General features: G+C 54.2%; 6 protein-coding genes across 6 annotated transcripts; 3 read left to right on the top strand and 3 right to left on the bottom strand.

The window, feature by feature from the left end:
- Nucleotides 1-1,224: 1,224 nt before the first annotated feature.
- PV08_06514 (uncharacterized protein) lies at nt 1,225-2,382 on the top strand (the record flags this gene model as incomplete). The annotated part of the gene is made up of 1 exon (XM_016380849.1): nt 1,225-2,382. The coding sequence occupies one exon, from the start codon at nt 1,225-1,227 to the stop codon at nt 2,380-2,382; it is 1,158 nt and encodes a 385-aa protein (XP_016236676.1).
- Nucleotides 2,383-3,336: 954 nt separating this feature from the next.
- Nucleotides 3,337-3,915, top strand: PV08_06513 (uncharacterized protein; the record flags this gene model as incomplete). The annotated part of the gene is made up of 1 exon (XM_016380848.1): nt 3,337-3,915. The coding sequence occupies one exon, from the start codon at nt 3,337-3,339 to the stop codon at nt 3,913-3,915; it is 579 nt and encodes a 192-aa protein (XP_016236675.1).
- A 269-nt stretch (nt 3,916-4,184) lies between these two features.
- On the bottom strand, nt 4,185-6,386 carry PV08_06512 (uncharacterized protein; the record flags this gene model as incomplete). The annotated part of the gene is made up of 1 exon (XM_016380847.1): nt 4,185-6,386. One exon carries the CDS (start codon nt 6,384-6,386, stop codon nt 4,185-4,187), a length of 2,202 nt encoding a protein of 733 aa, XP_016236674.1.
- Nucleotides 6,387-7,605: 1,219 nt separating this feature from the next.
- PV08_06511 (uncharacterized protein) lies at nt 7,606-9,357 on the bottom strand (the record flags this gene model as incomplete). Its single annotated transcript, XM_016380846.1, has 1 exon — nt 7,606-9,357. One exon carries the CDS (start codon nt 9,355-9,357, stop codon nt 7,606-7,608), a length of 1,752 nt encoding a protein of 583 aa, XP_016236673.1.
- Nucleotides 9,358-10,058: 701 nt separating this feature from the next.
- PV08_06510 (uncharacterized protein) lies at nt 10,059-11,015 on the top strand (the record flags this gene model as incomplete). The annotated part of the gene is made up of 1 exon (XM_016380845.1): nt 10,059-11,015. The coding sequence occupies one exon, from the start codon at nt 10,059-10,061 to the stop codon at nt 11,013-11,015; it is 957 nt and encodes a 318-aa protein (XP_016236672.1).
- A 724-nt stretch (nt 11,016-11,739) lies between these two features.
- PV08_06509 (uncharacterized protein) lies at nt 11,740-13,791 on the bottom strand (the record flags this gene model as incomplete). Its single annotated transcript, XM_016380844.1, has 5 exons — nt 11,740-12,092; nt 12,140-12,563; nt 12,616-12,801; nt 12,855-13,642; nt 13,689-13,791. 5 exons carry the CDS (start codon nt 13,789-13,791, stop codon nt 11,740-11,742), a joined length of 1,854 nt encoding a protein of 617 aa, XP_016236671.1.
- Between the last annotated feature and the right edge of the window lie 71 nt (nt 13,792-13,862).

Here is a 13,862-nt window from a genome sequence, read left to right as displayed (position 1 = left end):
TTGCTCGCCGGCCTAGCCCCCCAGGGTTCTCTAGCTGCATGAAGTTGTATGGTGTATTATGATTATTATCATTATCATTATCGACTCCGAGAGTCGGAAACCTTTGACTGCGACTTGGTCCAGGCTGGAAAGGGTCGAGCTGAAAGGAAGCTGGGAACATGCGCAGGGGTATCGGTGGCCTGGGCATCGTGGGACGCCTTACTGTCGCGCAAGTCTCTCCATAGGTATCAATTGCAATACGAGGCAGGCCAATGGGATGGCCCAAGTCGTATTGATGTGGCTCGTATACTAAGCGAGGCTTACTCGTGAGTCCCCCTCTCCTGGATACCTACTGTACGAGTACATACACATACTGTCCTGTCCGGGCGGGCCCCTGTCAGCCTTGTGCTGTCTGTCAATTGCCGATCACTACTCTCCCAGTTCTCCACTGGACGATCCGATTAGTTATAATATCTTTGTTATCGTCGGTGGAGTGACCAAGCGCGAGGGCTACTAACAGTCCACGGTAGGGGCACCGGAGTTTCTCTATCGCAGAGTCCAGTGGCGCACAGCCGGACTGACTCGGTCGACGACACACAGCTGAGAAACACCCTGAACAAGTATGGATACGCAGTGGTTTCGTTACCAACTAGTTAGTTAGTGCAACCGGGGGCGGTGCGTAGATTGCAAAAGCACCCAAACGACTGTCGGTGATTGTCGACTGAGTCCATGCCCCCGGGTCTGTCTCTCGTTATTCATGGTCGCCAGAGAACTTTTTACGGTGCACCTTGGCCCCCCCCGTCACGCCCGCTCAGACGCCGTCCACCTATCAACAAGCGAAAGTCGTCCTGCTATTGAATCGAGAGCCTAAGACCAGTCCCAGCAGGAGAAAGGTTGACTGGACGGCTGGACGAGCGCTATTGTATCACATGCGTTTCTTTCCAAAGATATCAAAATGTAACACGAAGGTGTCCACACATACCAGACTGACGCTCAGCTGGCGTGGAATGTCCTCCTCACCGGCCATGCGCTTTCGACAGATTCACCGCATGGCTGTACTTAATTATAGGCCTACAGCCTTGAGGGCTTGGAATAAGATAAAGGTCAGCAGAGATACCAATGGATAATATGATATATTCTTGACCTCCACTACAGTTTCTGTATCACCACGAACCAAACCGTCTTTGAACGAATTACTCGAATCGAATAGCTGGCCATACTCACGCCGGTCTCTGATTTTCAAAGATGCTAGTCAACACTCTTCTCAAGGCTGTCGCAGCCTCTCTCACCCTGTCGAGCGCACCCGCCCTTGCTGCGCAAGACATCGACCAAGCCAAGGTCCAGAAGTACAAGGCCCTTTTCGCTGAACAACAAGACTATGGCCATGTCCCTTCTGGCACCACCACCGACACACCCACCAAGACATTCGATCTAGCTGTGTTTGGAAGCCCTTTCAAATGGGCCGATGTTGTCTACGGCGCATGGCCGTTGTCTCGCTGTCCGGCGTCTTGTCAGGCGTGCCCGGCCGGTTGTAATCCGGCCTGCTGCGTACGACGCCCTAAGCCATGGCCACCGGAAGCACCGGGCAACTCTTCTTCTTCTTCTTCTTCTTCTTCTTCATCATCAGGAAACCCTAGCACGAGTCCGACGTCAACTCCAACACCAACACCCAGTCCAAAATCACCACTCACTTGCCCATGCAGATGTGGTTCTGACTGTCCTCCTGCAGTCCAAGCCGTGTGCTGTTCGACGCCAGGCTCCAACGACGATGACAACGACGACGACGACAGTGACCCACCAGAACCGCACAAGTTTGGTCCCCTCATCTGCCCGTGTCACTGCGAAGCGAGCTGTCCGGCATGGATCCAGGCCATCTGCTGCGACACGCCCGGGTCTGGAACAGCGGCACCTTCGGACGCTGGTGACGCTGGCAGTGACTCGCAGCTGGGCCTTGTGATGCAGAACGCAGCAGGTGAACCCGTGGCCGTTCTCGCGACGACCAACCTCACCGTCGAGCAGAGTTTCGTCACGACAGACCTGGTGCGCGGATTGGGACGCATCGGCGAGCTGAAATACGACGATCACAGCGGAGGTTTCCAAATCGTCCTCGACGTGATCGTTGGGTCCGAGAAGGATGCGGGGGAGAAGGATGGCGCCGGCGGTGGTGGTGGTGGTGGTGTCACTGCACTCGAGCAGAGTTTCCAGGTGATTGACGGGTCGAGACTGGTGGAGCAAGAGCAGATCCTGCTGGGGCTCAAGTTCATGGCCAGGATCGACGACGGGTTGAACGTCAACAAGGCGTACCTGACTGGTTTGCAAGAGGGGCTGCGCATCGAGACGGGGGAGAGGCCGAGTCGGCAAAAGCCAACCCCAAAGAAAAGCAATGGTCGAGATGAGTTGTGACCGGAACGACGAGCAGTGCCAGTGGTTGGAAAACCAGCGACCAGGGCAGCATCAGGAAGTTACTCGACGTACTCGACGTAGAGGAATGACAGACAGTGTGGTGTGGCGCTCCGTCTCTCAATATACTACTGTATTTATCGTTACACGTTCTAACCTCGTGTTGGTGGGGATCGAAAAGACTCCCTCCATCCATCCTATCTAGGTGGTGTGAAAGTTGATACTTCTCCAATCTCGACACCAGCAAGACTTCGACGTTGTCTACCAGCTTTCCTGACAATATCACGATAAAAACGATCGCACCTCGTCCCCTCGCATGCAGTGGAGTGCTGACGTTGCCCGTATCCCGGAGAGAACTGGGGAACAACACCCCCCGGGGGGGGGGGGGGGGGGAGGGGGGAGACTCGACGCCACGTCATCTAAATGTCGGTAATGTGCCGCTTGTGTCAGGGCTACGGATGGCTTACGTAGACCTGTAGAGATTAACAAACGGCATATTGTAGGGGGGTTTGGTTTGGTCGCAGTGAAATGAGTGACTTATTCTCGCCCTGAGTATGATTAGGCTACGTGGGTGAGTCTCGAGCCATGTACAGTCAAGCACACACACACCCCCCACTAGATAAAGTGCGAGTTTACCTTACACTTCGAGCGTGTCTGAGATGACGGCGACTAGTTACTTATGTACAGAGTTTAGGCTTTCACCGACTTGTCAGGGCAGATGAGTTACTTATGTTACCCGGGCGTTCTCAACTTCTACCTGTGGAGTCGTGTCTCGTGTCTCGTATTAGATATAATATAGGATGATAGCATGTGACGGAAGACACTCTTTTTCGCGGGTTTTGTAACTCAACACATTCTGTAAACTTGTATTCTATTTTCTCATTTTCATCCGTCATCTCTTCGGATGAAGGAAGGACTATCACTTTCCTCGTATCTAAGAGTCGCCCCTGGTAGACCATGGAAGGAAATACTCTTATAAGGGTCAGTCATCATTCCGCGGACTGGTATTCCAACGACGTATTCGACGCGACTGCCGAGGAACTCTGCGCCATCGAGTACATATGCTCATTTTTCCCCGTCTGGCGAGCAGAGCCTGAGATTTCTTCAGAAGAAATGTCCGATGCTGGCGGCAGCAGTGGCGACGGAGCTCGAGAACCTGGGCGATCGTCAACCACCACCACCAACACCACCACCACCACCAAGAAGTGTATCTGGTTGGTGAACGAGATGAAGGAGCCAGTGTTGCGGATGAGCAATCTGCATCCTCTGTACGATTTGTTGATGTTTCGGACCGACGACGAGCCCGGCGACGAGCCCGGAGGAGACGACGATGGCAGCACTCCCGACCTGTCGGGTGAAGTAGACTTGTCAAACCCGCAATACTCCCCCGAGCGCATGCGACAAATGATCCTCACTGTCCGAGGCGACGGCGACCTGGAGCGGGACTCGAGAGCCTGGTGGAGTTGCAGGGGGAACCCTCCGGCCAACGCGCGACTGGTGAGGTGTCATGGACCTCCTGCAGAGAGCGACCAGTAGCAATAGTAGTACTAGGGACTCCGTGTCGCACATAATCACGGAGTGAAAGGTTTTGTCGGTGCGGCATATCGGTTCTCTTGGTGATTCTCGTTCGGTAAGAGTGTTTCTCCGTCTATAGTGGTCAGGCTCGTTAATACATATATCCCATTTGAACCACCTGGACATGGTCTAATCCCTCGGTGTCGCATGTAAAAAATATACTTTACCAGTCTACTTTTTATATCCAACAACTTAAACCGGACGTACGCAGACAGAAAAGAATCATCCTTTCAGACCAGACTCTTCAACACAAAGCCAGTCGTCGGACCACCTTCAATTCCGACCCTGCTCGTCTCGCAGCGGATCTTACACTCATCAAAGACACGGTGTCCAGCCGTGTCCATGTCGACCTCTATGGCGGCGTTGTCGGTCACGGCGTCGCGAAAGGCGTGCAGACTCAGCGCGGCAAGGGAAAAGCGGGCGACGACATCGCGCACATCGACGTCGTCGAGAGCACGGTATGCCAACGTGGCCGCGACGACGCCGAAGATGACGTAGGCAATGCAACACGCGGCTAGGATCGCCAGGGGCGCCTTGGGGACCTTGGCAACGAGGAGCGGCGTGCGGTCCTGTTCCTCGGCGTTGGCCCTGGCGGACTGGAACGCGCCGATGACGCTCATGACTCGCTGCGAGAAGCTGTTGGCGAAGCTGTCGGCCATGGCGGCCGCGTCGGGCTGCAGCGCCGCCTGCAGGATGTCGTCGCCCAGGTCGTTGTCGAAGGCGCTGTCGGTGTTCGCGAGCCGGTAGCCGTGGAACACCTCGGCGAGCGTGCCGTTGGGCGACGGCGCGAGCGCGTGGACCTGCGCCGTCGAGTTGACCCACGTGTACTCGGTGCCGTACGTCGTGTACTGACATCGCAGGACGAAATCGATGTTCTGCGTCGGTCCCTTGTGGATGGCCCCGTCTTCGCCGTCGTTGTCGGCCATGTTGACCCCCGCCCGTTGCGCCGACGCTGCGAACCGTGCCGCCACAGCAAAGTAGACAGGGTTGATGAGCTGAGCGTCCGTCAACACGGGACCGAGGGCGCCGGTGCTGTCGTAGGGCGTGGTGAGGTTCGCATCCGTAAAATACGAGTACTGCAGACCCGAACCAGGCTTGAAGCCCAGTGGCGGAATGTCCGAGTCGTTGAAGCCCAGGCCGCTCGCCGTCATGGATGGCGGCTTGCCGAGCACGCCGTAGAAATTGTCGGTGCAGTTGAACTGGCTGTACGTGTCGTCGGGCCCGAGGGTCTTCCATTGACATTCTGAACTTATCGGGACACAAGTCGTGATGACCCCGGCCGTGTGCGCGCGGAAGTCGCGATACGGCGAGAGGTTTCGACTTTGCGGGACGAGGATAGCGACGCTGCCATGCTCACTTGCAGGAGGCTGGCCGGGTGCTGGAACCAGCTTAACTTCAGAGATGTTGGAGGTTCCGTGCTGCAGAAAGAAGACTTCGTTTTGACCCGCCACGTACGTGTCGTAGTCGTCCTGCGCAAGCTGTCCGTTGCGAGAACAGGGGAGGCCAAAGTTGTCAGCGCGGTTGAGAGACAAGCATGCCTCGGATAGGCCAAAACCGTAGGCGTGCGACCGCTGTGTAATTGCGATCCGATCAAAGTTAATCGTGGTCGTAGTGTAGTGCAAGGCCGTGTCTGCTGCGAAAACGATCACTGCTAGAATCAGGGTCAGGGACAAGCTCCGAGCCGCACGGCGTAGCACGGGGGGAATCATGACCCCTTCTCCCGTCGAGTAGACCCAGTACCTGCCTAGCCTTCCTATGGATGCTAGGCAGAGCCCGACTAGAAGGCTGTACTGGTACGGCGAGGGCAGATCGTGCTGGTTGGTGCCAGAGGAGGAACGAAGCATCTTCAGAGCAGTTTGATAACTGATCAGGTTCATGACGAAGGCTGCTAGCAGAGGAGCTAGCGTCGACGCCCACGAGGCGACAAATGCGATTCTTGTTGCCGAGTAATTGACGAGCACCACGGCGTTGTCGTTCAAGGAGTTGGTGTTGGATACCTGGGGGAACAGGCTCGTGTCTGACCTGACTCGATATCCGAACATCAAACCCAGCAGCCCTGCCACCAGACACGCCATGGGCAGGATGACGATGATCGTTGGGACGAGGATGGTCTTCCATAGACGTGGTTTGGGACACTTCAGTTCATCCTTTGTGAACGTCGTTGGATAGGACTTTTCAGTGAGTGGCCAGTTGCTGGACTGGTGAGAGGGAGTTCTGGTGAAGCTTGAGGCCTTGGGCCTTTTCGACTTGCCACGGGTGAAAATGTCTTGTGGCCAATCCGTGTCTGAGAGAGTATGGCTGTTGTCCAGGAATTGCTCCTGGCTGTTTGCTGGTTTCCCCTGCCACCGATCGGAAAATGTTGACGGCGTGCTAATCGAGCTGGATTGCGGCGTCGAATCAAGCCAGAGATGGTTGGTTGACATGAAGGCCATCTTGGTTCTTCATCTGCCGACAGGTCTACGAAGGGTAAAAGTGAAGAAGATATCTCAAAAGGCCTCTCAGATGGATTGAACATGTCGAGAAGATCTCACGTTTCCCCTTGACGTTGGCAGGAGAAGCAACTAACCTAGATCAAGGACAAAGAACAGTGAAAGCCAGCTGAAGTCATGCAAGCAGCACATGCCAGTTGTCTTCTTGACGTGGAGAGATAGGGCCGGAACCGTGAAGGGGTTCCAGAGTGTACTGCCTCATGCTGATGCCTGTCGAAGTCCAGGCCCCAGGGGGACGCCGGTGCTTCGGTACCAGTCTTCATGATGAGCACAGGTAGAGTAACATGATTGATTGGTCGTTAGCAGGGCCATCAGCTTATTAGGACTTGACAGCTTGACTGCACGGATCTTCTGTAACTTCGTGCGCCACCGGAACCGCGGTATTGGGTCAAAGATGACCAAAGGCTGGGGAGGTAGTGCTGAGTGCTGACCGAGGTGTCATGAGGCTGAATGGTGATTTGTTAGGTCAAGATGTTCGTATATGTATGTAGCGTAGGTTTAGCTCCCTGGGGCCTTTTGTCGGTGCCTATCGCAGCACAGGACATGTGTACGGCCCCCCCGTCCAGTCTGGTGAGCCTCGACACTCCAGTGCGCAGTCCACACAGATTGTGACTTGATTGGCAGTGCCCGAGGCCAGTCGTAAAGTCGGTGGAGCATGTATTCAACGACAAACAGACGACCCTCTCTCTCTCCTTCGTGCATCATCATCCCGTAGCACGGTTGCTTTCCAGCCGAGAGATACGCAATGACCAATGAATGCTATGGACAACCCAGGACTACAGCCTCAGCTTGGCCTGCAAGAGAGCGTCAGTTGCATGACTAACGACATCCTCGCCGACTCCCCGGCCCGAGCGTTTCATGGAATCATGCCAGTAACGCAGTGGTTGTTATGCCTATTGACCCCGGGGCAATTCTTACTCGAGTGGCCGAATCAAACATGACATTGAGCTGAGCTACAGTAACTCCTGAAATCTCGTAACGTCAGCAAACAAAAGGTCCCTAAATCAGTATGATGTGCCATGGTTTCCAAACAATCTGTCCATCAATTGCTGCGCGCCAGACACCTCGCTCAAGCAGCAACACATGCTCAAAACATCCAGGTTGGCACCAAAAAAGATAAGGGAAAATAACATCGAATCCGTAGAGCAACCCTTGCACCGTATCATAATGTCTTGACCCTCATCCATTCCCCCGTACCAACACCTAGATTCAACCCATTACGACTCCACCATTCCCGGACTTCACTTTCGCCTCCACCGCCGACAGCATCTTCCATGGCCTCCTCGATATCGCAGGTCTTGTATTCGACCCTCAAGCCTGTCTTCCGTGACACGTCTTTCCACCACTGCAGCACTCCCGCGTGGCCGTTTTTCGTCGCACCCACGAGAACTTGATTGTCGAAAATCATCTTGCTTCCTTTGAAGCTATGCCACAGCTCGAGAACACCAACGTGTCCATGAGCCGAGGCCAAACGAGCGACGCCGTCCTCATGAGCGTAGGGTATGCCACTGTTCTCCCACCATTCAATGCTATTGGTGCGGCCGGCCTGGGCGGCAAGTAGAATGGATTTGCCGACTTTCAAAGGCAGCTCACGGGACGTGCCTGCCAGCTTGAGAGAATTGACCCGCCACCACTCTAGCACTTCAACATGTCCCTTGGCCGACGCCGACTCCAGGGCCTTCTCTGTATAGGTCAATTTCAGCCCAGAATCTAGCCACCAGTCCAGTACTTCGACAAATCCAGCTCGTGAGGCACCATCTAGAGCCTCGGGTCCATACTCTTTCTTGATGACGGCCGGGCAGTCTTTCCACCATGTCAATATGGTAGGCGAGTTGTAGATCAGTGACGCCTTGTGTGGCAGAAGTGCCAGGCCAAATGATGTCCAAAAAATGTCCTTCTGGTGGAGAGCGAGGTAGGTCAAAAGTTCCGTCATGCTGAAGCGAAATATCAAGCGGGTGGCGATGGACGAGAGCGTAGTCGGCGGCTGCGAGGAGGTGGTGTTGGTAAAGTACGTCTTGATCTGAGATACTGGCTGCGTGAGGATGGCGAACTCGAGCGAGGGAGGCTTCTTAGAGCCTGGCTCTGGAATCAACGACTCCCACTCGTGTGGCATCGGGAGTTGTGTGTAGATGCCCAGCGCCGTCGCAAGCTCCCAATCGCCCACGTTCTCGAGAATCATGGTCCAAATCTCGCTAGGTAATCGCGGTTTCGAGGCGGCATGGGCGGGTGACGGGTACGGCACCATGGCATTTGCTTTTGATGTCGACCGGAGGATGCTCTGAACCTCACTTTCGATGGTCTCAATAATTTCTCCCGGACCGTCCCAATGCCATACAATGACAGGTTCGGGGTCGGTGAAGATAGGTTCTGGCCCATGTATTGTGAATCCGGGCATGTCTGGTGAATAGTCCCATATTGCCGGTGGCAGGACGCGCACCCACTCCCACTTGTGTTCAAGTTTAGACAATTGCTTCCTCCATATGGGGTGTCTCCGTTGATCCTCGCTCATCTCAGGCAGGAGAGCAACTCTTTTCGTCACATCCCAACATCGCAGCACGTGCAGGATAAGATCTGTGGCGAGACCATTCAGCATGGCCGAAACCAGCTGGGCGTTGAGGATCACGAACATGAGGTCAGCCCATCGTGCCAGTCTGTGGGCTTGCATCATGGTGTGACTTCGCTGATTTCGGCCCGTGTCCCGCGACGTGTTCTCGAACCATGGCACCTGGTCAAGGTTGACGCTGGACTTCGTGTACGACTGATACTCGGCCTTGGGCATGTCACACACGACTCGTACATTCAGGTCGGGGTTTTGGAGGAGGTAAGGAAGGAGCTGAGGGCCAAGGGCGCAGTTCACGAAAACGAGAACATTGACTCGTCGACCCTTGAGGCGGGACTTTCGGTCGGTGGCCATGGCGTCGTAGCTGCGTGTTCTCGAGTTGGGCTCTCCTCGGCACGGAGTAGGTATCGTATGAGATTGTTACAGAGAAAGCGTCGAGAGAGAAGTCGACATCGGTGGCGAGATGGGACTCGAAGGGGGACGGCGAGGCGGTGGGCTTATCCTTATCTGATACGAGTAGAGGATAAATTTCTCGTGCGGTGTGAACTGGTGGGTTGCAGGTGGTGTGAGGAATCTAAGCGAAGAGGACTAAACGGCGATAAGTAGATGGTCGTATATCAGACTCTTGTGGGCTGAGAATATTGAGATTCTCTCTCATGTCCCCCTCGAGCGTCCAGCGCAGGTGTTTTCGACTTTGTTGCATCACGTTCTCATGTGGCATTTGGTGATTGCGCCAGGGCCATGTGCGGCTTCCCCTCCGATTCGTAGCGTCCATTTGCCGTTATGTAACCGTCAGAGACGGTCATGGCTATACTCAGTACGAGGACACACATCTCCCTACACACACCGTACGAGTCACCAATGAAGGACAGTCCCCCCCCGGGCTTATCCCTCCCTGGGTAGGTGATTCACGGCAGGATTGATCTGATCTTGGACCACGTCGACACCGCCATCTCGACATCAACCCGTCCATACACCACTCCTCCAAGGGACTACGGTATCCAGAGATCCTGATCAAGCCATCTGCCATGAGCCACCACTCTGCAGCCCACGACATGCCTTCGACCGACGTGGCATCTTTCGTCAAGCACCTGCAATCATCCAAACGCATCGTGGCCTTGCTGGGAGCCGGACTGTCTGCATCCAGCGGTCTGCCCACCTTTCGTGGAGCAGGGGGACTGTGGAGGACCTACGATGCCACCGTGCTCGCCACGCCGCAAGCATTCCAGTCGGACCCCGGATTGACCTGGCAATTTTACAGCTACCGTCGGCACATGGCACTCAATGCAAAGCCTAACCGTGCGCACCTTGCACTCGCAGAGCTCGCTCGACGCAACCCCAACTTCATCACCCTCAGCCAGAATGTTGATGGACTGAGCCCTCGGGCAGGCCATCCGCCCGCGCAGCTCAAACTGTTGCATGGCAACCTCTTTGACATCAAGTGCTGGGACGAAAACGGATGTGGGTACTATCGCACGAATGACTTCACCGATCCCATCACGCCTGCTCTGGCTCTTCCCGGCGACGGCGACGGCCAAGAGCCCGACTCGAAGCTAAAGGACGCTGTGCAACAAAAGAAGAACTCGTTACTGCGGGGGGCTGACATTTCAGACATCGGCGTCAAAATCCCTTCCCTGGGACGGGACGACCTGCCGCGGTGTCCACAGTGCCGAAGGAACCTCCTGAGACCTGGGGTGGTCTGGTTCGGGGAGACATTGCCCACAGATGTCATGAGTGACGTGGACGAGTGGTTTGGGAACCCCGAGGCCATCGACCTGATGCTGGTCATTGGGACGAGCTCAAAGGTGTATCCAGCTGCAGGCTACACCGACATGGCACGCCGAAAAGGTGCGCGTGTCGCCGTCATCAACATGGACCGCGGGGATGCAAGGGAATTGACAAATCGTGACTGGTTCTTCGAAGGTGATGCTGCAGTCATTGTGCCGGACATTTTGAAAAGTGTAATCGGTGAGGTCGGTGACTTCGACGAGACCAGGGGTGCTGCACAATAATGCTGTGCAGGCGGTGTAGGAAAGCCGCAGGTTTGATAGGCCTCCTGAATGCAGCCTCGTTCCACGTCACACATTGTGCATGAGTTGGGCGCTTGTGCTAACCCATGGACGGGCATGAATCTCAGCTACTGCCACTTGGATTTTAATGACGGTGCCGCCTTGCAATGATTGGTCTTAATGAGATTGACGGCAGGCAAATAAACCTAGAAGTACGCATGAGGAATTCTAGGAATGATACGGCACGAAGCCGCGAAACTAGGATCGGTTCTTGCTCCTGGTTACTGTTCAGAACCCCGACGTGCCCACGCAACATAAGCGATGGAGTCCCAGGTCAAGAACGGCCGCCATGCACCATTGTACTGTAACTAGGTATTCGCTGAGTGTGCTGTGCTGGCCACAAGTCAATTTTCCTTGCGGCAGCAGTACCAAAATCATGCGTTGGCGGCTCTAGGCCATCCTTTGGTTTATCTGTCTGAAGATGTTCGTTGATGAGGGCTAGGTTGTTGCGGCACATACTCCGTCGACAATCACCAGCTAGGCCCTCTGATAGGGCCACCAAAGGAAGCATCAAATCAACTAAAACTGCCTGAGAAGAAAAGGACGCTTAATTTCCATAGCTGATTTCGTAAAGACATACTGTAAGTGTCGAGTTAACGTCGAGCATTTCGAAGATATGGCACCGTTGCCTGCGCGGTAATGTCGTGAAATGTTGCCGCTTCCAAACTCAGGCAACGGTGGCAGCTCGACGAAAACGATCTGCCGATCGAGAAGACAGCTGCTTGTTACCTCGTAGTCGATATCCGACATACAGCTGTTGGAAGTCTTCGTTGCCATGTGAGGATTCTACCAAAAGCTGCTTCCGTGAGTGCCGAGCTTTCTTGCAGCATGCCACCAGGATGGCATAACAGCTCATGACCAATAAGATCCCAAAAGCGGAAAATAGCAGAGTGTAATGTTGCCCAGCATGACTGAAAGCCCAGGTTGTTGCATCTTGAGACCGGATGCTTAGTCTCCGGACCGAGCCCGATATTACGTTCTCGTATTGGGCATAGATGGAGATCAGGCTCTCAAGAAAGACTAGGTAACGTCAGCGTGTCTCCGGAGCGGGTGTCCCACAAGCATACCGTAGGAGGCCATCACGCTGTAAGGATATTTTCGTGGTTTCCAGAAGAATAGTATAATAGCCGGCATGGAAAACAGAATAAGAAGGCGGAGATGGAGCTGTTGCATCATGTGCGTCGGGAGGGCGAGGAATGAAAAAAGTGCGCTCAACACAGACGAAGCCTCTTCGACCCGGGTGAGTGCTTCGTTGACCTTGTCGATCCTGGAAGACACGTCCGTGGCAGCGGCACTCGCAGTATGAAGCTGGGAAGAAAGAACGGATGAAGTGTCATACATCTCCTGACCCAAGGCGATGTTCATTCGCTGCGCCTCCGCGAGGTCATCGCTCAGTCGAAGTTGTTCGTCAAGACGCGCAAGCTGTTTAATTTGTGAGGAGGAGATTGCGTCCAGACCAATGCTGAATTGCTGAAGTAATGCGTTGATGCCCTATTTCCTCAGGTTAACATCCCTCCAGGATAAAGGCGCCGGATTCCTATACTTGAGTGGCTTCTGTGCTTAGCAGTTTGTTTAGAGATTCTGTAGTGGCTAGAGCTATATCTCGGACATTATGCATTTCTTCAGCATGGATTGCTGCGATCTCGGCACTGGTTTTCCCTGCAGCACTCGTCACTTCGGCGACCAAGTCTCGAAGCATTGTGAAGTCAGACAACACATGGCTCAAGGTCTAAGAGCAGTAAGTCAGCTTAACTGACGGCATTGCAGGAAACTTTAGCTTACCTCATGCGTGTGACCAAGACCGGAGCCGGTCTCGACCACATATTGACGTAACTGCTGCGAAACAGCATTCAGGTCCTCCTTTGCATTATTCATTACCTGCCTGAAAGACTTCGCATGCTCTTCGTGTTGCGTCTTGAGATCAGCATGATTCTTCTGTTGCGTATCGGCAAGCTTCTGGGCCTCTTGCTCCTGTTGTTTTAGAAAACCAAGCCACCGAGATCGAGTTGACTCCAGGACTTCGCGAAACTCTGGAAGAAGCTCGGCAAGTTTTTGGTACGAGAGGAGAGCGTCGAGTCGTGTTGCCTCCAGCGTCGAAGCCTGGCACAAGATATTTGCGTCTTGTCGACTGTTGCTGTAACTTGTCCAGTAGTAGTGTTCAAGCATAAGTCCTTCGAGGCATGATGCCAAAGTCTTTGCATTAACAACATCGATCTCGCCTTGTAGCCTTCGGGGGATGTCCAGAACTGGTCTGCAGGCCGGCGGTATCGTAGCCCGACCCTCACCAGTCTCGCACACAGCAACCCTCACGGCGTACGCAGTTTTGCTCCGTTCGAGAAGCTCATGGTTGACTGCTTTGGCATTTGAGCTCTTTCCTGATGCTTTGCAAGTAATAAGAAGCTGGGCTGCAGCAGTCTGTTGACAGGTCGTCTGCGTGGCGAGATTATCGATGACGTGCATGGCTCTTTCAAAGACCGGGTCTTGATCCATATCTCTGGAAGCGAGTAAGTCGGTCAGATCTGGTTGAAGATCATTCCGCTCTTTGCGCACAGCGGTCCATGTCAGATCGGCTAGGACGATTAGAAGATTGAATTCAACGCATAACGGACCACTCACCACCAAGAAACGACTTCCCCTGACAAAGCTGAGAGAAGAAAAGGCACATCAGGAAGATGAAGTGAGTTGGTCGCAACCTGCAAAGACCTCGAGCCACCGACATGTTGCGTATTGAGCAGTTGAACGTTTTAAAACAAAAAGACTAGGAGATTCAATGGGAGGAAAAGGAAGCTA

The sequence above is a fragment of the Exophiala spinifera genome (assembly GCF_000836115.1).
Source record: "Exophiala spinifera strain CBS 89968 unplaced genomic scaffold supercont1.4, whole genome shotgun sequence".
Lineage (NCBI taxonomy): Eukaryota > Fungi > Ascomycota > Eurotiomycetes > Chaetothyriales > Herpotrichiellaceae > Exophiala > Exophiala spinifera.
Note: the sequence above shows the minus strand (reverse complement) of the source record. Positions and strands in the feature narration are given on the sequence as shown.